The sequence below is a fragment of the Microcaecilia unicolor genome, chromosome 6 (assembly GCF_901765095.1).
Source record: "Microcaecilia unicolor chromosome 6, aMicUni1.1, whole genome shotgun sequence".
NCBI classification, from domain to species: Eukaryota; Metazoa; Chordata; class Amphibia; order Gymnophiona; family Siphonopidae; genus Microcaecilia; species Microcaecilia unicolor.
This window is the reverse complement of record NC_044036.1, coordinates 81,871,381-81,895,780: the sequence shown is the minus strand read 5'-3', so window position 1 is coordinate 81,895,780 and position 24,400 is coordinate 81,871,381. Positions and strand designations below refer to the sequence as shown.

General features: G+C 43.4%; 2 protein-coding genes across 2 annotated transcripts in view; one reads left to right on the top strand and one right to left on the bottom strand.

The window, feature by feature from the left end:
- Positions 1–22,195, top strand: part of LRRC39 (leucine rich repeat containing 39) — a 53,089-nt gene extending 30,894 nt beyond the window's left edge. Inside the window, exons 7-9 of the mRNA XM_030207599.1 lie at positions 8,293–8,445; positions 19,417–19,553; positions 22,086–22,195. Of these exons, the coding sequence (XP_030063459.1) occupies positions 8,293–8,445; positions 19,417–19,553; positions 22,086–22,174 (379 nt within the window). The 3' untranslated portion in view covers positions 22,175–22,195. The remainder of the gene's footprint in view (positions 1–8,292; positions 8,446–19,416; positions 19,554–22,085) is intronic.
- Positions 22,196–22,698: 503 nt separating this feature from the next.
- The window catches only part of TRMT13 (tRNA methyltransferase 13 homolog), a 36,764-nt gene continuing 35,062 nt past the window's right edge, over positions 22,699–24,400 (bottom strand). The window contains exons 10-11 of the mRNA XM_030207598.1: positions 23,651–24,053; positions 22,699–22,903 (exon numbers count right to left, since the gene is read on the bottom strand). Coding sequence (XP_030063458.1) covers positions 22,714–22,903; positions 23,651–24,053 — 593 coding nt within the window. The 3' untranslated portion in view covers positions 22,699–22,713. The remainder of the gene's footprint in view (positions 22,904–23,650; positions 24,054–24,400) is intronic.

Sequence of the window (24,400 nt, the reverse complement as noted above, 5' to 3'; positions counted from 1 at the left end):
ATTCACGATATGCATTATATAGGATGGGATCAGAGACTGCAGGATTTTCACTCAAAAGCAAAATATCTGGTACTACATTTTAAGCATATCATGCACAGAGGCTGTTGTCCAAATCATCAATAAGTGGTTTCCAATTACAATACAATACAATACAATTTATTAGCCGAGATTGGGTGGCAGAGCCGTTGGTGGGAGGCGGGGCTAGTGGTTGGGAAGTGGGGATAGTGCTGGGCAGACTTATACGGTCTGTGCCAGAGCCGGTGGTGGGAGGCGGGGCTGGTGCGCACTGTTTCCTGGGGTAGAAAATATTTTTCTGTTTTCTACCACGGGGGTTGTTCCCGACGGTAATCGGCAGCGTGGTCAGATTGGCACGTGCTGCCTGATTACTAAACAAATAGCGCATGAGCCCTTTCCGCCAGGTCAATGGGTGGCGGTAAGTGCTCAGGCAGCAAATAGCCATGCACTACTTTTAATATTAGCGCATGGCCATTTACTGCTCCATAAAGAAAGCCCTTTTTCCTTGCGGCAGTAAAAAAAATAGCACAGCATGCGTCAATTTCACACATCCAAACTAGAGCAAGCCACTTTTAAGTGCAGCTTAGTAGTAAAGGACCCCTAAATCTGCAATAACCGCAAAGTCCTATGCGGATTACAGATTAAGAAATCCAAAAAATTCCTGGAAAATTACAAACACAATTCTAGTACCAGACATCAATTAACATAATAAAAACTTCCTGAACAAAAATGTTTTAATTTCAAATGTTTTTTTATTGAAAACAGTTGCAGATACATATAATATCAATTCCTCCACTTTAAGACAAGCATATGCCCCTTCATATGGAAGAGCCCATGCTGCGATCTGTTTCCAAGACATTTTTAACATTATAACTCTATTCCCTCCCCCTACTAGGCATTTGAAACTGTTGAACAATTGCTGTATAACAAAGGGTCAATTACCTGTTGCCTATGTGATGCACTTCAATCCTAATACACATTTTATTCCACTGATGCTTCCATTTAACAAAAATGTTTTTAAAAACTTTCTGAATAAGCAATAACTAGTCATAATTCTTATCTGGACTGGCCAGAGTGTTTCAAACACGTGCAGCTATGAATGGAAAAGTAGAAGAAAATACCAATTTCAGACGAACCTTCTTTGGACTTGGGTATTATAATAACAAAAGGGTCCTTTTATGAACCTGCGGCAAAAGGGGGCCTTGCTGGCATCAGTGCGTGTTTTTGACGCAGGCTGAGGCCCCCTTTAACCGCAGCAGGAAAAAGGCAGGTCTTTGGTTTTTTTTTTAAAGAAATGGACGTGTGGCAAATGAAGCACTTGCTGTGCGCCTATTTCAGGGGAGGGGGAGGAGCACTTACCACTACCCACTGAGGTGGCGGTAAAGGTTCTGCACTAACCTGGCGGTAACCGGGCAGTGCACACCACTGCCTGATTACCACCGGGTATACACCAGCACTACAAAAATTAAAATATATTTGTAGCGCTGGAAATGGCACGCACTGGGGGTGGGAACTACCGCTGGGATGCTGCAGTAGCCTGGTGATACTACCATTTTAGTGAGCGGTAAGCCCATGTTGGGCTTGCCAATGCTATTTAAAAGGGCTCCAAAGTGTTCCTAGATACCCCTAACCTACCGAGATTAGGGAAACCTATTATTTTTTTTTTTTTTTTATATCTCATGTTTATTGAACATAATACACCAACCAGGATATTGTTCTGATCCATTATACAATGTAAACAGTGCCACACATATCCTTATTCAGTCCAAACCGCCAACTTAAACATTTTATAACATTTTCCTCCCGTCTCCCATCTCTTTCCTTCCCTCCCCAACGCCTACCCCCCCCCCCCCCTCAACCTCAGGAATTCAACACTCTACTGCGAGCCACTGGAGTTAAAGTGTCCCAGAACGGTGCCCAGACAGAACAGAATTTGTCCCCCCTGGACCCTGCCAGATCCGTAATTCCACTACGTTCAAATGAGCACATGTAAATCATCGCCGATCGCCAATGCGATACTGTTGGAATGTCTGGGGTCAACCACAGTTGTAAAATTAGTTTTTTTGCCATCAACACAGCTCTGTGCAAAAAGCCTCGAGAGCCTGTCCTGGCCGCTCCCCGCATATTGTAGATACCAAACAGTTGGCCTGGAGAAATGCGCCACTTTGTGCCCCACATCGAGGAGGTTTGCAGCGCCAGTGACTTCCAAAACTTCTGAATACATATACAGTTCCAAAACATGTGGCCCAAATTTGCATTGTCTTTCCCACATTTAGGGCATACATCTGAGTCTCGCAAGGTAGCTCGGAACGCTCTTCTTGGCGACACATGAAGACGGAACAGAAACTTATACTGTAATTCCCACCAGCAGGCATTTTCTGTCAGTTTGTATGTGCCCATCAATACATTTTTGATACTCTCCGGGTTCACCGAAAAAGCCAGCTCCTTCGTCCATTGTTGTGCCATCCGGGTAAAGTCTGTGGACTGTAGGTGCTCTCTTAGGAGTGAGTGAAAGTACTTCAGCAGAATCTTTCCCTGTGCCTCAAGTGCCAACATTGCATTTAAACACTCCCAAACTTTTACAGACAAATCATTCTTAGGTAATGAGTTAACATAATGACTTAACTGCATAAATGCAAAAGGATCCCTCTTTCCCAGGTGGAATTCTCCACTGATATCAGACATAGTTTTCATCCCTCCCTGCTCCGACACCACATGTCTCAAATAAGTGACACCCTTGGCCCTCCAGTCTCTAAAAGTCCCAGAGGAGTCTCCCACTGGGAATTCCGGATTACCTCTTATAGGCAGCAATGGGGACACCGATTTATTCAGTGTGAAAAACCTACAGAGCCACCTCCACGTCTGCCTCAAGGGACCGAGTATGGCCGAAGCCACACCCAAATTCGGGCTCTGCCCCCTCACCTGATGTAGCCAGCTGGAGAAATGCAAAGGTTCAACCCAGCTCGTCTCAGCAGCCGTGAGGGAAAAATGTTCAGTGGCCCGAAACCAGTCTGAAATGTGGCGCATACCACTAGCCACCGAAAACATACGTAGATCCATCAATCCCAACCCGCCCTGTGCTCTTGGGAGAATTGCCCTGTTGATTGTCATGCGTGCCCTTTTTCCCTGCCACAAAAACACATTTAATTTTGACCTCAGCCATTTATCATCTTTGGAGGTCAGGAACATGGGCAGAGTTTGGTAAGCATAAATCCAGACAGGAAACAATACCATATTGTAGAGTGCTACCCTGCCCATCAGAGAAATGGGCAAATCCTGCCAACTCACCAACGATTGTGTCACCCTCTTTTTTAAGTGAACCATGTTTCTCTCGTATAAAGAGCCCAGGTCAATTGGAATCCTCACACCCAGATACGTCACCTCCTCCTGCACCCACTGAAGCGGAAAAGAGTCCCCCCAGGTCCCTCGTATCCTCTCCGCTGAGGGCAAGGCAAAAGATTTCTTTAAATTCAACGAGAGTCCCGAGTATAGCCCAAACTCGTCAATAGCTGCTAAGACTCTATTTAAAGAATTGTGGGGGTCAGTCAGGGTCAAAAATATGTCGTCCGCGAAGGACAAAACTTTTACCGAGTGGTTTGGCAATTGGACTCCCTCAATATCCGGGTCGACCTCGATGGTCCTCAACAAAGGCTCCAAATACAGCAGAAATAAAAAGGGGGAAAGGGGACACCCCTGTCTCGTTCCCGCTTTTATCTGAATCGGAGGGGATTTCGACTCATTGACTAAAATTCTGGCTACTGGGTCCTTATAAAGTATTTTTACCGCATCTAGAAACCATCCTCCCACGCCTATGTAGTCTAATACTTTGAATAGGTACCTCCACTGTACTTTATCAAACGCCTTTTCGGCATCTAAACTAACCAGTAGGAGGTCCCGATCCCTTGCTTGGCAGTGTGCAATGGCCAAAAGTACTTTCCGTACATTAATCACTGAGTTCCTGTTTTTCATAAAGCCTACCTGATGTGCCCCAATCAACGTCCCCATGTAGGGTGTGAGGCGATCCGCCAAGATTCGAGCCAGAATTTTAAGATCCACGTTAATAAGGGAGATAGGGCGGTATGACTCCACCCTATCCCCCGGCTTGCCCGGCTTTGGAATTAACGTCACTAGCGCCTCGTTACCTCCCCTTGGGAGCCCCCCTTGTTCTATCACCTCCTCAAAATATTCAATTAGAGGGCCTATAAACTGTGGTGGGAGAATCTTATAGTATTCGGCCGAGAACCCATCGGGCCCCGGCGCCGATCCCAGAGGTAAAGCTCTTAATACTCTCTGCACTTCTTGGGCCTGTAGCGGTTTTGAAAGCGCCTCTCTGGCCGGCATGGAAAGCCGGGGGAGCCCAGCGTCCCTCAAATAGTCCTCCACTGACATGTCCGTTGTGTCCCCCTTCCCAGAGTATAATTTAGAAAAATAGGCGTGGAATTCTTTTACAATCCCCTCCGTGGTACTAACTCTGGCCCCCCCGGGGGATGTCACCGACGCGATCAGTTTTCTCCGCCCTCGGGTTCTCACCATCTGGGCCAGCAGCCTACCCGGCTTATTTCCATATCTGCGGAAATTGAATCCTCTTGCTGTGAAACTTTTCTGAGTTTTTTCGTGTATTAGGGAGTCCAGGGCCACCTTTGTGGAAGACCAAAGATCACGGGTCTCCGGTGAGGGTCTTAGTAGATACCCTTTTTTGGCCTGGCGTAGCTGACGTTCTAAGTGAACTATACCTATTGAAAGTTTCTTATTTCTGGCACTCATGTACGCTATCGTAGCCCCCCTCAGTACTGCCTTTGACGCTTCCCAAAAAACTAAGGGGGACTCACAGGACTCCAAGTTAAATTCTACATATTGTTCCCATTGGGCTATGATATATTCTTTAAATTTTTGATCTTGATATAAAAAGGATGGAAATCTCCAAGCAGAACCCCCCACACCCGTGGTCGGGAACCTCATATCCACCCAAATCAACGAGTGGTCGGTAATCTCCATGGGGCCTATCTCGGCTTGAGTGACTTTGGTAAATAGTGAGTGGTGCATCAGAATGTAGTCTAATCTCGACCATGATTGGTGTACTCTAGATTGATGAGTATAATCAATTTCTGATGGGTGAAGTAACCTCCAGGGGTCAATCAAGTCCAGGGAACGACTCAGGGATTGGAGTGCCCCTCCCCCCCGTGCCTCACTCCGCTGTCGTCCGGCAGTCCTATCCACCCCTGGGTCCATGACCTGGTTGAAATCCCCGGCCCACACCCAAGGGGCGTCCGAGTATCGCAGACCCAGGGATATCAAAGATTTAAAAAATGTTGGGGAGTGGGAGTTTGGGCCATACACAGCACATAGATACAATTTGTGCCCCGATAGAGTTAGCTGCAAAAGAATCACCCTACCCTCTTGGTCTTTGTATATCAACCTGGGGTCACAAAGCAGCCCCTTCCTAATCAGAATCGCTACTCCACCTCTTTTGGCTCCCGAAGAAGAACAAAAACATTCTCCCACCCATTGGCGCTTAAGCTTTTCATGCTCCAGATCAGTCAGTTTCGTCTCCTGAAGACAGGCAATAGAAACCTTGTGCCGCTTCAGTTGCGCCAATATCTTGGCCCGCTTAATCGGGGATGAAATTCCCGACACGTTCCAGGACATCAAGCGCACGCGTGTTCTATCAGAGTTTCCCGCTGTATCTAGGCATGTCCACGTTACACCATTTGTCCTCCCCCGGGAGCCCAGCCCTCCTCCCCGGGGAGATCAAGTCTCCAGTCCGCGGGTACACACTCCAGCTGCAATCCGATTGTAAACCACCCATATTCCTGAGGTTATTGTCCCCCCCCCCCCATTTACCCCCCCTCCCCTTCTTACCCTTCCCACCCTTCTAACCCCCCCTACCCTGCCTACACAAGTCGTTCCCGTCTTTTACCACGGGAATGGGTCACTTCCATGCTAAGGCCCCCCCGCCATATACAAACAAGTAATGCCAAAATCAAGCCCATACCTCAGGTAATGCTTACAACAATTCAAATACCTGTTACAGACATTAATGTATTAGTCCTGCACTCTCTTTGAGTCCCAGACTTTCAAGTGGCTGCATCTGCTCCTTCCGCATTTAGCTGAACATCATCCAATTTTTTTACATAGGCATCCGCCTCTGCAGCATTGGAAAAAACCTTCCATCCATTGCCGTTTTTGATTTTCAAAATTGCAGGGTAAAGAAGCATAAATTTAACTTGTAAAGCATGCAGACGTTGACACGCTGGGTTAAATTTTTTCCTTTTATCTTGTAAGCCAGCTGAATAGTCCTGGAAGATTCGTATGAGCTTCCCTTCATATTTCGTCGTTTCTCTCTTCTGACGATACCCCCTCAGGATTTCGTCCTTGTGGATATAGTTGTGCACTTTTATGAGAACTACTCGCGGTGACTGACGGCCATCTTGTAGTCGGCCCACTCGATGTGCCCGCTCTAAACACAGCGGGCCCATGCTGTCTGAGAGGGCAAACTCTCTTTTAAGCCATTGCTCCAGTTCCGTGGCCAGGATTCTGTCGCCCACCGATTCTGGAAGCCCCACAATGCGAAGATTTGCTCGCCGTGATCTGTTCTCCAGATCATCAACTTTGGTCAGTAGATTTTCAATTGTAGTTTCTTGCTGTTTTATCCGCGCCGCCATTGGAGCGCACATGTCTTCCAGCTCAGAAACACGACGCTCTGTTTCGCCAGTCCGTGCTGTGGTTTCGGACAAAGAAGATGTAAGTGTGGCGATTTGTGCCGACAGCTGTGCGAGTCTCGGTTCCAGCGCTAGACTCACTGCTTCCGTGATTTGTTTTAATTGTTCCGGTGTAAAGATGAAACTTTCACGTTTTGCCGGCCCGTCTTCTCCGTTCGGAGTTTTCAACTTTTCTTTCTCTCGTTTTCCGCTGCGGGTTGGCAAGCCTTTACCCTGCGCTTCCACAAATTTATCCATTGGACCCTCAGCTTCTTGTAGTATCGATTTTAGGGCTCGATTTCAGCACTTTGCAATCGAAAATTGCATAAAATTGGCGAATGGGCCTAAGAGAGCACAGAACCACGTCCTTCACTCTCTAGTGCATCACGTGACCCCGGAAACCTATTATTTTTAACATAAAATGGAGCATTACCATCTAAAATGTTAAAAATCACAACACATAATTTAAACAGGATTCAGGCCACTTATCCAACTGGTATAAAAATGTTATAAACAAATGCTGGTAGACTTATTGCTGTTTTATTTATTTGTAACATTTGTATCCCACATTTTCCCAACTATTAACAGGCTCAATGTGGCTTACATTATACCGTAAAGGCGATCACCAAGTCCGGTAGATGTTAAACAAATACAGTTTAAAATAAGGGTCAGGTAAGGTTAGAGTAAACAGGTACAAAAAGGGACAAGGAAATAAAGGAATATATAATGTCCAATGCAATGTAAGGTATTGATGCATTGCAGAGTTGAGGCATTTAAGTAGGGCCAGTAGGACAGGCCTTGCAAAACAGATAGGTCTTTAATGATCGCCTGAAGTTTTGAATGTCGTGAATCGTTTTCACACTCTTTGGTAGTGCATTCCACATTTGTGTACTTAAGTAAGAAAAATTCGATGCATTTGTATCTGAGTCCAGTGCAGCTTGGATAGTGGAGGTTCAAATAGGTACATGATGCTCTGGTTCTGTTTCTGGTTGGAAGATCTATCAAGTCAATCATATATCCTGGGGCATCACCGTAGACAACCTTGTGGACCAAAGAGCAGATTTTGAAGGTAATGCGATCCTTGATTGGGAGCCAGTGCAATTTTAATCGAAGAGGTTTAGCGCTATCGAATCGTGTTTTATTGAATATCAGCCTGGCAGCTGTGTTTTGGGCTGTCTGGAGTTTCTTCATAAGCTGTACTTTACATCCTGTATATAATCCATTGCAGTAATCTGTGTGGCTCAGAACCATTGATTGTATCAAGTTATGGAAAATTTCCCTCGGGAAGTAAGGTCTTATACATTTACGTTTCCACATAGAATGAAACATCTTTTTTATAATGGAGTTAATTTGGCTCTCAAGTGTAAGATGGCTATCAATAATAACACCTAAGATTTTGAGGTTATCAGAAATAGTTATTTTTCAAACACTAACTCTGAGCGATCTTAGCTTAAAGTAGCTTTTCTCTCCAATTAAGAATTATTAAACAATCAAGTCCAGTAAGGGGATTCATGTTTCAGGGGACAGAGAATCCTGTTTGCTTAAACTTGCCTAACTGTACTCATTCTTAACTCAACAGAATGGAGAATTTGCACACCTTCTGGTTGCCAAGGAATGAAATTACACATATACCACATACCATCAGCAACATGAGCAACCTGAGCACTTTCGTCCTCAGCAGCAACAAACTGCGGGATATTCCTGTGTGCTTGCTGGACATGCCCTATCTGAGGTACTACGGTAAATAAAGGGGGTCCACAAGCAGTGCTATCTCCTAGCCTGAAACTATCCCTTATGTGTTTAGATTGCTACTTGTAAAGATTTCTCCCCTCCCAATCTTTTTTATTTATCCAAAGGCAACATTTTTGAATCATAAAACAGTATGGGGTCTTTTTACTAAGCCGCGGTAAAATGTGGCCTGCGGTAGTGTAGGCACCGGGCCAGTTTTTACCACATCTATAAAAAATGGCTTTTTAAAAATGGGTACATAAGTACATAAGCATCACCATGCTGGGACAGACCAAGGGTCCATCGAGCCCAGCACCCTGTCACCGACAGCGGCCAAAAGAACAAGCAATTTGTCCCGCCCATCTTGACCAGTTGGCATGCACTGATTACTGATTAGGAGGAAATAAATAAATAATTCATCCATGCGTTATGGGTGCGCACCAAATCTGAAATTTCCACCAGGAGGGCTTGCTGGCTGTTATGATCGTGGTCAGAACCCCTCTCAAACTTACCTTTTGCCTGGGGGTCAGCTTTTTAGCTGGCTTCTGTTCCGTTTTTCTGTCCTGTTTGAGCTAGCTCTCTCTCTCTCTCTGTGCCGGCTGCTGCCAGCATGGGGCTAATTGTCTCACTTCACTGCAGCTGTGGGTGTGGACTGAGTTGCTCTACCTCTCCCTGGGTGTACTGGCTTCAAGAGCTTCTCGGTGCTGCATTGATGTGGGTTGGGCCTCTTGGGGTTGGGCCTCTTGGGGTTTCAGTGTGTTCTGCCTGGCTCTAGGGAGAGTGACATCATCTGGGAGGGCCTTGATAAGGAAGTGGTGTTCTTTCCTTCAGGGCCTTCGCAACGCTTGCTTCTGGCTACTTGCTTTAGGTCCAGGTTAGTTTAGTGCAGTGTGCACTTGTGACTTGTGTGTTTGACTTCCCTGTTTTTCCCTTTGGCTCCCCTACTTTCCCTTTTGTTACGGTGAGTAGCACTGCTGTTAGTACAGTGCTGGAGTTTGGTGCTGGGAGCACCCTTGTTAGTAAGTGCTTAGGAAGCACCTTTTGTTGTTTGGGTTTTTGACTTTCCTGCTTGTTTCCTTGTGTCTTCCCCGCTTTTCCTCGTGACCTGTGTTTAGCTGCTGTAGCTTGGTGCTTAGGAAGCACCGGGGTGAGAACCCATGTTTAGCTGCTGCAGCTTGGTGCTTAGGAAGCACCAGTGTTAGGTCTGGCATTTGTCTTCCCTTCCTTTTCCCTGGTGGCTTCCCTGCACTTCTCTTAGTGTAAGCACTAATGTTAGTGGAGGGCTTAGGAGCTCTTCTGTTGGTGCCGGGCTTAGGAACACTTTTGGTCAGTTTAGGAGTTGGGCGCACTTCAGTTACAGCTTGTTCTAGTCCTGGTCCCTGTGTCGTCCAGTATGTCCTGCCGGCTACTCGAACCCAGGAGCTCAACTCCTGGGGGGCTTAGTAGCTAAGTGCAGGTGACGCTGTGTGGACCAGTCCGATGTTCTCCAGTCCAGTGTTCCAGTCCTGTGTCTTCCAGTCCGGGGAATTCCAGTCCAGTGTCCTCCAGTCCGGGGGATTCCAGTCCCGTGTTCCAGTCTGGGGATTCCAGTCCAGGGTTCCAGTCCTGTGTCCTCCAGTCCGGGGAATTCCAGTCCAGTGTTCCAGTCCGTGTGTTCCAGCTCGCTGGGCGGTGCCTGCAGTCCCTGCCGGTGTCGGTGTGCTTGCCCAGCATTGGTTGGTGGGTTTTGCCTGCTGCTGTCGCTCCTCGTCAGCAGCCCAAAGGCTCACATTTGCTCCAGAGCCCGGCCCCGCGGGCTCTGAACCTGAGAACCTGACACTGGCCTGGTGGTAGTCTCATTTGGGCGTGTGCTGCACGCATATAGCGCCTACTGCGGCTTAGTAAAAGGGCCCCTATATTTCAAAATGTTATAGGCAGTTCTGAAATTACCTACATACTGCAGACTTTGCAGGTATTTTTACCTATCATCTTTGCACCTTACGTTCTAAGGGAAATTATACATTACATGTAATTCCACTTTTGAAAATTGCCACTGGTATTTGTACCTGTTTTTTCCTCCAGGAAAAGAAAGTGTGCATATATGAAAAGTGCAAACTTTGTGCATTCCTTCCTTCCCTGAAGCTAAACACATCCCCATGAACAGCACCTCTTTATGTGGCTAGATATAGAAGTGTTTAGAACCCCACAAGTACATTTGGCTGGGATAAGGGTGGGCAGTTCTCTGGCAGCCCTTTTGCCCAGCTAGATCAATACTGACCCAGGTAAATAAGTTTTAGAAATGACCCTCTAAGGAGGTAATTCTGTAACTGTGCACCTATAAGTTGGCAACTAGAGGGTACCTGGCAGGAGATTATTCTATAAAGGAATGTAGGCACCTTTTTTTCTTTCATAGAATACTAGCGCAACAGGAAAATAGACTATGGGCCAATTTCTATAAATGGCACCTTAAAAATCAGTGCCAAAACAACACGCGGTAAGCGTGATTCTATAAACTATGCTTATAGTTAGGCATAGTTTATAGAATATGCTCACGTGCCGTTCTTGCAACTAAAATGTAGGCGCACCCATTTAGGCCACCTAAAACCAGGCCTAAATACCTGCACCTAAGTTAGGTGCAGATCAGGTGTATTCATAAGAACATAAGAGTAGCCATACTGGGTCAGACCAATGGTCCATCTAGCCCTGTATCTTGTTTTCCAAACAGTGGCCAAGCCAGGTCACAAGTACCTGCCAGAAACCCAAATCGTGGGAACACTCCATACTACAAATCCCAGGGCAAGCTGTTGCTTCCCATGTCTGTCTCAATAGCAGACTATGGACTTTTCCTCCAGAAATGTATCCAAACTTTTTTAAAAACCAGATGTGCTAACCGCTGTTACCACCTCCTCTGGCAAAGAGTTCCAGAGCTTAACTATTCGTTGAGTGAAAAAATATTTGCTCCTATTTTTTTTTTAAGTATTTCCAAGTAACTTCCTCGAGTGTCTCCTAGTCTTTGTACTTTTGGGAATGAGTAAAAAATTGATTTACTTCTACTCATTCTACACCACTCAGGATTTTGTAGACCTCAATTATATCTCCCCTCAACCGTCTCTTTTCCAAACTGAAGAGACCTAACCTCTTTAGCCTTTCCTCATACGAGAGGAGTTCTATTCACTTTATCATTTTAGTCGCTCTTCTTTGAACCTTTTCTAATTCTGCTATATCTTTTTTGAGATACAGCGACCAGAACTGAATGCAATACTCAAGGTGTGGACGCACCATGGAGCGATACAAAGACATTATAGTATTTTCGGTCTTATTCACCATCTTGTTTGCTTTTTTGGCCGCCGCCACACACTGAGCAGAAGATTTCAGTGTATTATCTACAACACCACCCATCTTTTTCTTGAGCACTGACTCCCAAGGTGGACCCTAGCATCAGGTACCTGTGACTCGGATTATTCTTTCCAATATACATCACCTTCCATTTGTCCACATTAAATTTCATCTGCCATTTGGATGCCCAGTCTTCCAATTTCCTAAGGTCTTCCTGCAATATTTCACAGTCCGCACGTTTTTTTAACAACCTTAAGTAGTTTTGTATTATCTGCAAATTTGATCACCTCACTCGTCGTTCTGATTTCTATATCATTTACAAATGTTAAATAGTACCGGTCCCATAACAGATCACTGCGGCACTTCACTGTTCACTCTCCTCCACTGCGAGAAATGCCCACAACCCACACATTCCATGCCCCCTTTTTTGCACTGATTGGCTTAAGTTTTGCATGCAATTTGGCTATGTGGCCAATTAGCACGCACAACTTATGGTACCCTTTATAGAATTTGGGAGATATGCCTATAATTTAGGTGGGAGCACTTACACCAGCCATGGAGCACCTAAGTGCCAGTCACATGTACAGAACTTAGAGAATATTTTAAGTTACGTGCATAACTGTAGGCCCTGCCTACACTCCTACCAGTCCCCACCCCGTGTATGTGCTATTGAAGATATATGCATAGTTACAGAAGAGCACTTAAGTGTTCCCAGAGGATGTGATATTAGTATCAGTGGTTAGGGTATCTGGGTTTAAAAAAGGTTTGGACAAGTTCCTGGAGGAAAAGACCATAGTCTGTTGTTGAGATGGACATGGAGAAGCCACTGCTTACCATGGGATTGGTAGCACGGAATGGTGCTACTATTTGGGTTGCTGCCAGGTACTTGTGACCTGGATTGGCCACTGTTGGAAGCAGGATACCTGGCTAGATGGACCATTGGTCTAACCCAGTATGGCTATTCTTATGTTCTTAGAATATGGGCATATATGTGCGAATATGATAGTGCTCTTAAACATTTATGTCTGTAACTGGTACACAAATGTCAGTGCCTACTTTAGGGTTCCTTTTACAAAGGCGTGCTAGCGTTTTTAGCATGTGCATTAAATATGTGTGTGCTAAAAGCTATATATTGCTATGGTTGTCTGTAGCATTTAGCACGCATTTTTGTAAAAGACCTCCTTAAAGAATTATCACCCAAGGGAATAGCTGTATAAGAGGATGCCTATGTGGAAAGGCATCTGTTATACACCTGTTTTATAAGGGCAACATCAATACCTATGTGAATATGCACGAGATAAAGTTGCCTGTATTGGGAATTCATTGTATGTAAATCCAACTCATGCATATTCATTAGAGTAATCCTGAAACCCTGACCGTCTAGCTGGGCCTCCAGGAGAGTTAAGAAGCACTGTTTATAATAAGCACCCAGAACAAGCATAATAGCTCCAACAAAGGTGTAAATGTGTGTGTAATCTACACATGATTCCATGTATTATATAAAATGCACATGTATGTTACAACTCCACCTCTACTCAAACTGTATCCCCAAGAACACCAAGGCACAATGTCTTATACTTGTACTTATTTAGAGGAAACTTGATATACCACTTTAACTGAAACACAGGGTTTACAGGCTAAAATAACAATAAAAAAAAGGAACTACAATAAATAATGATAGAAACGATAACCAAGCATCCCAACAGAATCAAATAAGAGTCAAACAAATGACATTAACCTGGTGTGATATTTGGAATCAAACCAATCAGGTCGTGTCAGACAAATCTGATTGATTTCTTTGACTGGGTAACCAAACAGTTGGACGTAGGAGGAGCACTAGATGTGGTGTACTTGGATTTTAGCAAAGCCTTTGATACGGTTCCACATAGGCGACTGATAAATAAATTGAGTGCCCTCGGTATAGGACCTAGGGGGGCTCATTTTCAAAGCACTTAGCCTTCCAAAGTTCCATAGGTTTCTATGAAACTTTGGAAGGCTATGTGCTTTGAAAATATGCCTCAAAGTGACTCACTGGGTGAAAAACTGGTTAAGTGGGAGGAGAAAGAGGGTAGCGATAAATGAAACTTGCTCTGATAAAGAGATGTTATCAGTGGTGTGCCGCAGGGATCGTTCCTTGGGCCAGCTGTCTTTAACATCTTTGTGAGCAATATTGCAGAAGGGCTGTCTGGTAAGGTTTGTCTCTTTGCGGATGATACCAAACTCTATAATAGGGTGGACTCCCCGGAGGGTGTGGCTGGCATGAGGAAGGACCTAGCGAAGCTTGAAGAATGGTCCAATAATTGGCAACAAACATTTAATACTAAGAAATACTGGGTCACGCACTTGGGTTATAATAATCCAAGGGAATGGTACAATATAGGGGGTGAAGTGCTTCTGTGTACGGAAGAAGAACGAGACTTGGGAGTGATTGTGTCTGATGAACTTAAAGTGGCCAAACAGGTAGAAAGGGCAATGGTCAAAGCCAGAAGGATGCTTGGGTACATAAGGAGAGGGATGACCAGCAGGAAAAAAAGAGGTAATAGTTCCCTTGTAGAAGTTTCTGGTGAAGTCCCATTTAGGGTACTGCATGCAATTCTGGAGACCGCACCTATAGAAAGATATAAACAGGATGGAGTCGGTCCAGAGGGCAGCTACAAAACTGGTAAGCGGTCTCTGTCATAAAACATATAAGGACAGGCTTATGAACCTTAACATGTATATGCTGGAAGACAGGCAGGAGAGAGGGGATATGATAGAGATGTTTAAATACCTCAGTGGCATTAATGTACGGGAGGTGAGCCTTTTTCAAATGAAGGAAAACACTGGAATGAGAGGGCTTAGGATGAAGTTAAGAGGAAATAGGCTTAGAAGGAATCTAAGAAAATACTCTTTCACGGAAAGGGTGGTGGATGCATGGAATGGACTCCCCTGATGGAGATAGTGAAGACAAAGACTGTGTCAGAATTTTAAAAAGAGTGGGACAGGCACATGGGATCCCTTAGGAAAAGGAGGTTACTGAGGATGGGCAGACTGGATGGGCCATTTGGCCCTTATCTGCCATCATGTTTCTACGTTTCTTATACGCCTGTTGAAAAAGCCAACCTTCAATTGCAGATTTATAGCACTTAATGGACAGTTCACTGTGAATAGGCAAAGGTAAGGAATTCCAAAGAGCTGGAGCCACAAAATAAAGAGCACTATGTCTCGTAGTCTTAAGCTGAGCTGCCCGGGGTCCAGGCAGGACCATGCAGTGGTTATTTAATGATTGAACATAAGTAAAGAAGAGCACCATTTTGTTTTATCAGCATTTAGCTTAAGACGATTATTTTGTGATGACGATTCAACAGCATCCATACAAGCCTGGCCATGTTAGAATTAAAGTTTTACACTTTAGGGGATGAGCATAGTAATATCAATGGCATATATATAATAGTTGGCCTCCAGATTAACCAGAAATTTATCCAGAGAGCTCATGACAGCACTGAATAGAATTGGGGGCAAAGAAGACCTCTGTGGGACCCCACTTACAGTCCTCCATGAATTAGATAGCAAATTTTGATATTTTACTATATAGGTTCTATTTTCAGAAAAAAAAACCCTTTAGTCAAGCAAATACTCTTCCAGCTATACCTATTTTACTTAGCATATTCAACAAGATGGAATGCTCAATGACATCAAAGGATGACAAAAGATCAAACTGTAAGGCAATAGCCTGTTGTCCGGTACTCTATCATTTTCTGTATTTATGGCCATGCAATTTTGTAAAAGGCCTTAAAAAAAAAAACAACTTTACAAAACCAGCCCCTAAGTCAGTGCTATTTACTCCCAGTTCTTGAGTGAAGTCAACAGATTTGGTTTCAGTTTATTCCTAATGAATATTGTGAGGTCTCGAGGAGTAGCCTAGTGGTTAGTGCAGTGGACTTTGATCCTGGGGAACTGAGTTCAATTCCCACTGCAGCTCCTTGTGACTCTGGGCAAGTCACTTAACCCTCCATTGCCCCTGGTACAAAATAAGTACCTGAATATATGTAAACCGCTTTGAATGTAGTTGCAAAAACCTCAGAAAGGCAGTATATCAAGTCCCATTTCCCTTTCTCTGATTAGGAAGCAACTTAATGTTATCATAAAGTCCACAAATCACTCAAAATAGACATTGCCAAAAGTCTGCTTATTCCATTGAGTTAACCCTGCAGAATCTATCCCCCTGGCAAACACCAGTTCTTTCTTCTTATTCAGCTCTCTAATTTTAGCATCCCAACATAATGAACAAATAAGCAAACCTTTGAGTGTTAATTCCTCTTGAACGTTAACAGAGGCTTTGTGTTAACGTTGGGCCACCTCCCATGATAACATTAATAGGAAAACCTTTGCTATTATTTACACCACAAACTATAGAGGAAGACTATCTTCCAGTAACTAGTACACTTTAAATGCAAGTACTTCATCAGCTTTACACATCAGAATACCTTTAACAATCCCTGGGTTGTCTAGGACTCCAAGCCTTCCCATTTGTGACTTCTATCAGTTCCAATTTAAAAGGTCAGTGTACAAGTCCTATGGCTGTAGTCCCAGCTCCAAATACAGCCCTTACAGATTCCTTTCAGGAAGACAGGCTAGGTTGCAATCACTTATAAGTACATAAGTATTGCCATACTGGGAAAGACCAAAGGTCCATAAAGCCCAGCATCCTGTTTCCAACAGTGGCCAATCCAGGTCACAAATACCTGGCAAGATCCCAAAAAAGTACAAAACATTCTATACTGCTTATCCCAGAAATTGTGGATTTTCACCAAGTCCATTTAATAATGGTCTATGGACTTTTTCTTTAGGAAGCTGTCCAAACCTTTTTTAAACTCCGCTAAGCTAACCGCCTTTACCACATTCTCTGGCAACGAATTCTAGAGTTTAATTACACGCTGAGTGAAGAAATATTTTCTCCGATTCATTTTAAATGTACTACATTGTAGCTTCATCGCATGCCCCCTAGTCCTACTATTTTTGGAAAAAGTAAACACAGACGCTTCACATCTACCCATTCAACTTCACTCATTACTTTATAGACCTCTATCATATCTCCCTTCAGCCGCCTTTTCTCCAAACTGAAGAGCCCTAGCCGCTTTAGACTTTCCTCATAGGGAAGTCGTCTCATCCCTTTATCATTTTTGTCGCCCTTCTCTGACCCTTTTCTAATTCCACTATATCTTTTTTTGAGATGCGGTGACCAGAATTGAACATAATATTCGAGGTGCAGTCGCACCATGGAGTGATACAAAGGCATTATAACATCCTCATTTTTGTTTTCCATTCCTTTCCTAATAATACTTGACATTCTATTTGGTTTCTTAGCCGCAGCAGCACACTGAGCAGAAGGTTTCAACATATCATTAACGACGACACCTTTTCTTGGTCTGTGACTCCTAACGTGGAATCTTGCATGAAGTAGCTATAATTCGGGTTCCTCTTTCCCACATGCATCACTTTGCACTTGCTCACATTAAATGTCATCTGCCATTTAGATGCCCAGTCGCCCAGTCTCGTAAGGTCCTCATGTAATTTTTCACAATCCTCCCGCGATTTAACGACTTTGAGTAACTTTGTGTCATCAGCAAATTTAATTACCTCACTAGTTACTCCCATCTCTAGGTCATTTATAAATATGTTAAAAAGCAGCAGTCCCAGCACAGACCCCTGAGGAACCCCACTAACTACCCTTCCCCATTGAGAATACTGACCATTTAACCCTACTCTCTGTTTTCTATCTTTTAACCAGTTTTTAATCCACAATAGAACATTACCTCCTATCCCATGACTCTCCAATTTCCTCTGGAGTCTTTTATGAGGTACTTTGTCAAACGCCTTCTGAAAATCCACAAAACAAATCTTATTCCAGATTATCTTTATCATGTGCATGTCCTACTTCTATGCCTTCCTCCTCCTGTAAATTTAGTAGGCCAGTTCTTCCAAGTCCCTCCATTTCCATGGACTCACAACTTGAACTTCATTCCTAACAGAGTGGATGACGGCAGATAAAGACCTGTATGGTCCATCCAGTCTGCCCAATAAGATAAACTCATAGCATAAGGTATGATGCGATACTACAAATTCCTCCTGACGCTGTCCATCCTGCAACTTCCACTTGGTTGGAAGCCCCGCCATCTCAGGATTTCCTCCAACAGGGCCCGTCTATCCCTGAATTCCCTCTAGCAACTTCTCCTGCCTCTAGGGATGTATGGAAATGTAGTTTTATTAATTCTCCCTATGCCACAGTCTAAGGCAGGGGTGGGCAACCTGCAACCCACCACTGAATTATACATAGAAATTGTCATTAACCAGAGTTTGGGTGATTTTAAATACTGTGTTTCACATATATTTTCAGAGTAGCTACTCCAGCTGTTTGTTTCCATCATTTTTAGTTAAATGTTTACTTATTTATCACAGGTGGTCTATGAAGCACTGTGCATTTCTGGTTCTGACATTATGTAATGTTGTGACCTGCTGGGGATAGTACTGACATTAATGCGGCCTTCTGTATATAAAGTTTGCCCACCTCTGGTCTAAGGGGTACTGAGAGATGTAGTCTGCCTTCGAATTCCCTATTGGAATACATCCTCCCTCAAGGAATGGAGGGAAATGAAATTCCTGGCTAGCTTTCCTGAGCATTACCCTTTGGCTATGACTGTTACATTTCTTGGGACTGAACAGCTCAGCCAAGCCTGAGCTTCATAATATGCATGAGAAGTATCTGCATGCAAATCTCACCTTGTATATTCATTAGGGATATCCTGAAACCTGACCTGTTGGTGGCTCTCAAAGGCTGAGAGCAAAGACCCCTGCCCTAAGTGTGCATACAATCTTCTTATTCTATTAGTGTTGTGCTCCTCTAAGTAGGCATCAGATAGCAGGCAAATAAAACAACAGAACCCAATTTAGCTCCATTATGGTGGGTGCTTAGAAAACTTTCAAACAAATTTCTTCATACAAATTTAAAAAAATACCTGAGGAAAAAATAGGGAACAATATCTTTGGGGCCCTTTTACTAAGTTGCGTAGGCACCTAGGCACATCAATTTGGAACTACTGCCTGGCTACTGCGAGCCCCAGGTGGTAATTCCATTTTTTTACACACGTCCGATACACACGGCAGAAAATATTTGTTATTTTCTACTGCGTGGCGCTAACTGGGCGGTAATCGGCAGTGTATGTGGCTCTGATGATTACCGCCCCATTAACGTGTGAGACCTTACCGCTAAGTCAATGAGTGGTGGTAAGGTCTCAGGCTCAAAAAGGACATGCACCAATTTAAATTTTGACGCATGTCCATTTGCGGCCCCCCAAAAAAGGCCTTTTTTGCAGGCACACTAAAAAATGGGCCTGCGCACGTCCAATACATGTGCCTACAACAGTGCAGGTCATTTTTCAGCGCACCTTAGTAAAAGGACCTCTTTGTTGGTTGAGTTGACCAAAGCTTTTGGCAACTCTACTATATAAACTATTAGAAAATTAATATTCTTTAATGGCAAAACATACAGCAGAGAAAATATCTGTAGGAAACAGCCGGAGAGGGTTTGTATCACTGACAGAATATGAAATAGGTAAATAATGTAAAAAGGGAAAACACATTTAACAGAGCTTTGTTCTGTATTCTGCTGCTGGCTCTCCAGATTTGTGAACTTCAGGGATAACCCACTAGAACTGCAAGTGTCACTGCCTCCGTGTGAGAGTCCCGAAGAGGAGGAGGAGCGGGAGCTGTTCGGAATAGAGTTCATGCACGCCTACATCCAACAGTCCATGGAGCAACGTAAGTACATTTCTTGATCCAGATTTCATAGTCATGTAGCTGTTTACCACTTGGTTTCCCATGTCAGAAAACAAAAATGATTCCAGTATTTACAGAAGAGAACTTAACAGAAGGTAACAGCTTCATTACTCTGAATATTTCAAATACACAGCTAAAGACTTTTTCTTAATATGTATACTAAAATTGACATTTTAGAGATTAATCAGTTTATTTGAGGATGAGCTTTCGAGGACCAGAGTCCACATCATCTCAATACCACTTTCACAAAACTACCCCGACAACGTAGTCCACTGCAAGGTCTGGTTTTAAACAAACTGAGTGAAATCAGCTACAAGCAATAATATTGTACATCATTAGCTCGATCTGGGTATGCAAGGCTAGATAAGTCATGCTGTCTATAATCCAGCATGGGGAGAGATGATATGGATTTACTGCCAGTTTCTTCTTTGCTTTATTTGGCTTACATCAGATAGTCCATGATAAGTATTATGGATGCCAAGTGGCTTAGTTCAAGAAGATTTTAGGCCAGTTGTAGATTTGTGAAAGCTCTATCCTCATTAATCCTGGTACTTACAGTGCTGATGTAGAAGCATAGACTACAACTGCCACTGTGCACTGGGATATAAATTCAAAAACTAGGCCTGACCAGGGCTGCCCCGAGGGTATCTGACAGACTAGGTGAACATTCATTGTCCTGCACCTCCCCCCCCCCTTGGTGATCAAACCCTATTGGCTGTGCCCCCCCCCCCCCCCCCCATGGTGAAGCCCTACCCATCTCCTGCCATTCATTATTTTTGAAAATTAATATGAAAATGTGTTATAAATGATCGGGTCCAGCATCTCTTCCCCAATATTCCACCCCCCCCCCCCCCACACACACACCCCAAACTGGTATCTTTCTCTCTCTCTCTTTCTTCACATCTCCATGTCCCCTCTCCCTTCTCCTTCCCCAACAATGCAGCAGCCTTCTCTCTCTTCTCACTCCTGCCATGGTCAGCATATCCCCCTTTTTCCCCCTCCCATAGTCAGTGTCTGTGACAGAACAGTATGTTTTAAGCCTGTAAAACTGTCTTATTTCCTGAAGTGTATTTCTCTAGTTTGGCCAGCAGGTGGTGCATGTTTATGTTTTGAAGCTGCTGCAGAACCAAGGCTGTTTTCTTTGTTTAAGCCTTTTGGAAAGGCAGTCTACAGTATACTTTCAAACTTGTTGTGCCGGGCTCTGATTGGCCCAGGAGCTCAATTTCATTTGGAGTGTACTGGCTTTTGCCCCCGATTTCAGCCAGGGGGAAGAGAAAGAAAGGTCTCTTTGCTGAAGCAACTGTGATCAGTTATATTTAATAATCTGTAAGCAGCATATTTTCTGATCTCTCCAGGTACTTTTTAGAAAGTAAACAAATGTTTAGTTTTATAATTGATCCATACTTCAGTTACCTGTTATTATTTGCTGATTGCAGTTTTTCTGTTCATTGTTCAATATTTTTAAGACAATAAACAATTTTAGAAGTACTTAAGTATTGCATACTGGGCCGAACATCCATAAAGACCAGCATCCTGTCTTTGGAGGCAAATGATTGAATACATGTAGTAGGCTCAGGGGTTTGGAATAGCTTTGTGCTATAGGAGACCTAATAGCCTTGCCACTGATGGACATCTGATGCCTCTAGGTCCTTTTTCCTCTTTTTTAGTGATATGTCACAGTGTTCTTTGTTCCCTTGGGTATACAACAATTTTTGTGGAGCAAGATCTATTGTATTATCTTGGTGTTTTCTTCCACTTTTTTTTCTGTTTATATTAATTAGGTTTCTGCCAGGTACTTGTGACCTGGAATGGCCACTATTGTAAGCAGGCTACTGGGCTAGATGGATCATTGGTCTGACCCAGTACGGCTATTCTTATGTTTTTATGAATGTCAGTTGTGGCCAGTGACACTTTGGCAGAATGTATTTCATACTATACCAGTTGTGGTTCACGGACCCTGAGCCCGATAATGCTATCATGGAGACATAATAGACTGTACAAACATTATACACAATTGAAGAGGCACTTTGGCTTTTGAACTTTAACCATTTTCACCAATCGATAAAATATTCTGCCAAGCAATTGAGATACTTCTAGTCACAGAGGCCTAGAAAAGAATTTTTTTTGCCAAATCTACACTAATATTATAAATATATACACACATATGTAATGCAACCTGTATGATGATGCAGGTCTCTGTAAGGTCTTTAATGTTCTGTAATCCTACAAGTAAGAAATACTGGCTTCTTGGGATTTATTCCTCTATATATTAAGCAAATTTGAATAGTGAACTCAGATTCACCCAAAAATACAGATCTTAAAAGAAGGAATCTACATTAGCTGGAAAGAAATGCAAATAAACCTCCTAATAGAACCTTTTCTTAATCCGGATGCAGCTTGCATAGTATTTCTTTATAAATAAAAGTCCAATATAAAAATAAACAAAACAAATGATGTTCAAAAAAAAGTACAGAATGAATAGTTAACATGAACATGATGTTGTCTCTCTTTTAGGAAGTACAGATGCTGCTACAGCTGATGTAATCGTCACGATCAACAATGAGGAATACACAGCTTCTTTAGAGGCTAACGAGCTAAATTAAAATACATTAGCAGTTTGGAGATGATATCTTAACCCCTGCTAATGACAAGATGTTACAGAACAAAACATTTATGACCAAAAAAAAAAAGGAAACAATTAATAAGGTCCATACTAAACACCGGACTCTCTTTATAACGCCAGAGACTGTAGAATTTAATACCTTTTGTAGTCCCAGGAGAACAGAGATTCAGAAAAGTAAATACGTAGAGAAAGCATTTTTTCACTTAATTCTGCATTAAGCCGTGGCATGTGCTGTTGAGGACAAGGTCAAGGCAGTCGGCACAGGTGGATTTAAATACGGTTTTGACAAATCCATGGACCAGACGTCAGAAGGTCACCACTTATCTCTGAGAGTGAGCAACAAAAACAGGATCTACTCTGTAGGATTTTGTGAGGTGCTTGTGACCTGAACTGGACACTGTTGTAGACGGGATGCTGATCTCGAGCAAGGGACCTTTGGTCTGACCCAGCCTTGAACACATATCTGTCAGCCAGGTTTAAAGGATGCACAGAGCTAGCATTTTGTCCACTACAAGAGTCTTAGGGCTGAGGTAAGGAGGCCTGAGATGGGACGGCAGTCAGTAGTACATTTTCTAAGGACACCTGGGTATCAGTGTAATAGTACAACGCAGCATTGTACCCCTTCTGTCTCAGGTACCAGAGCCGCCCATGATCAATCAGCAACTTACAGAGACGACCTAGCATTTCTCGCTCTTGTGCTGGAAGTTTCCTGGTTAAAACCAAACACAACAAACAAGAATATTAAACTGTAGCCATGATGTTCCCCTTATTTGCCAATGCTTCCCTTCAGTAATAAAGTAACCTGAGATATCAATACTGGCACATTATGCACTGAATTTAAAACAAAAACATCTAAAGAAATTTGTGCCCTGCAACTGTCTTATTTTGTGGGAATTTTTTTTTTTAACAGACCACAGTTGTTGAAAGGAGCACAAAAGCAATGTACCACCTGTGCTAAGTGATAATAAAGTAGACAAATATTTGCTATCATTCTTTTTTTTCTCCTCTATTTTATATCCCCTCCAGCCATTGTGACAATTCTCAGCCAGGGCCCATGCACCAGAATTCCTTCTGTAACTCTGCGATTATATGGGCCCTAATTCCAGTCACCAGCTGCCACTGTTGTACAATGACTTTCTCTCTTCTACCCACCACCCAGGGCTATAAATATTGCCTTCACAGCATCTCCCCTCCCCCCACCTGCCCCAGCAGACCCAGGAAAAGGAGAACCATCAGGAATCCAACCCAAAATACTGCCACTAAGCCACCAGATTGGTCCTCTTTCACCCCTATGTTTGCATAAGTTTAATGCAGATATGTTGCAGTTTAAAACCTAAGGATACATATCATATATGCTGCATCTTCACTTTTCCAATATAAACAACAGTTTGCTAGCTTTGGTCTTCCTGGGAGCAGGTGAGCCTTAATAATAATAATAATAATAATTAACACCTACCCTTGTAGCTGATCAGACAGGCCCTCCATACTCTCATATTCGATATGATGTTCAGCAGCCTCGTAGCTGAGTTCTGAACTCCAGACGCTGGGTGCTTTGGTTCCTGTTTTTTTCATCCCACAGGTGGCCCAGCTTGACATTCGCTGATAGAGATTGAATTCTTCTGCCCCAAGCCCAAGCGTGCGAAAAAATTCCTGCCCTACGTAATGCTTCCAGTCACACTTATGATGGCAACACAACGCAATAACAATGCCAGCGACAGGGAGCCAGCCCTCCAGCATAGTCTTTCCCTTGTCCTCATCATCATTCTCAGTTGTTTCCACTTCTTCCATCTTTAGCCGCTTTGGTAATGGCTCTTCGTCTTGGGATCCATAAGTCTCAACCAAACACCTAAGCGCAAGGTCTGTACACAAACAATTGTGGAAGAAAAGTAGCAGTAGGTTATTATAGCGTGCCCAGTGTACAAGAAGGAAATAAATGCTTAGAAAAAGCACTGCTCAGGTAGCTTTCTGTTAAGTGTTAATGGAAATGAACATCACAGTTATCTTTACAGACTTTCATTTTCAAAACGGTTATCAAATCAGTCTCTTCCCTCTGCATTATACATGTTTAACACAATACTCACATTTTATTCTAATACTAGGATAGCGGGAAATGGGTTTCGTGATGCCCACTGCAGGACTTCTAAGCCTGCAATAACTATAAAAATATTTGGGCAGAGGTAGCATTGTGGGTTACCAGGCACGAGGA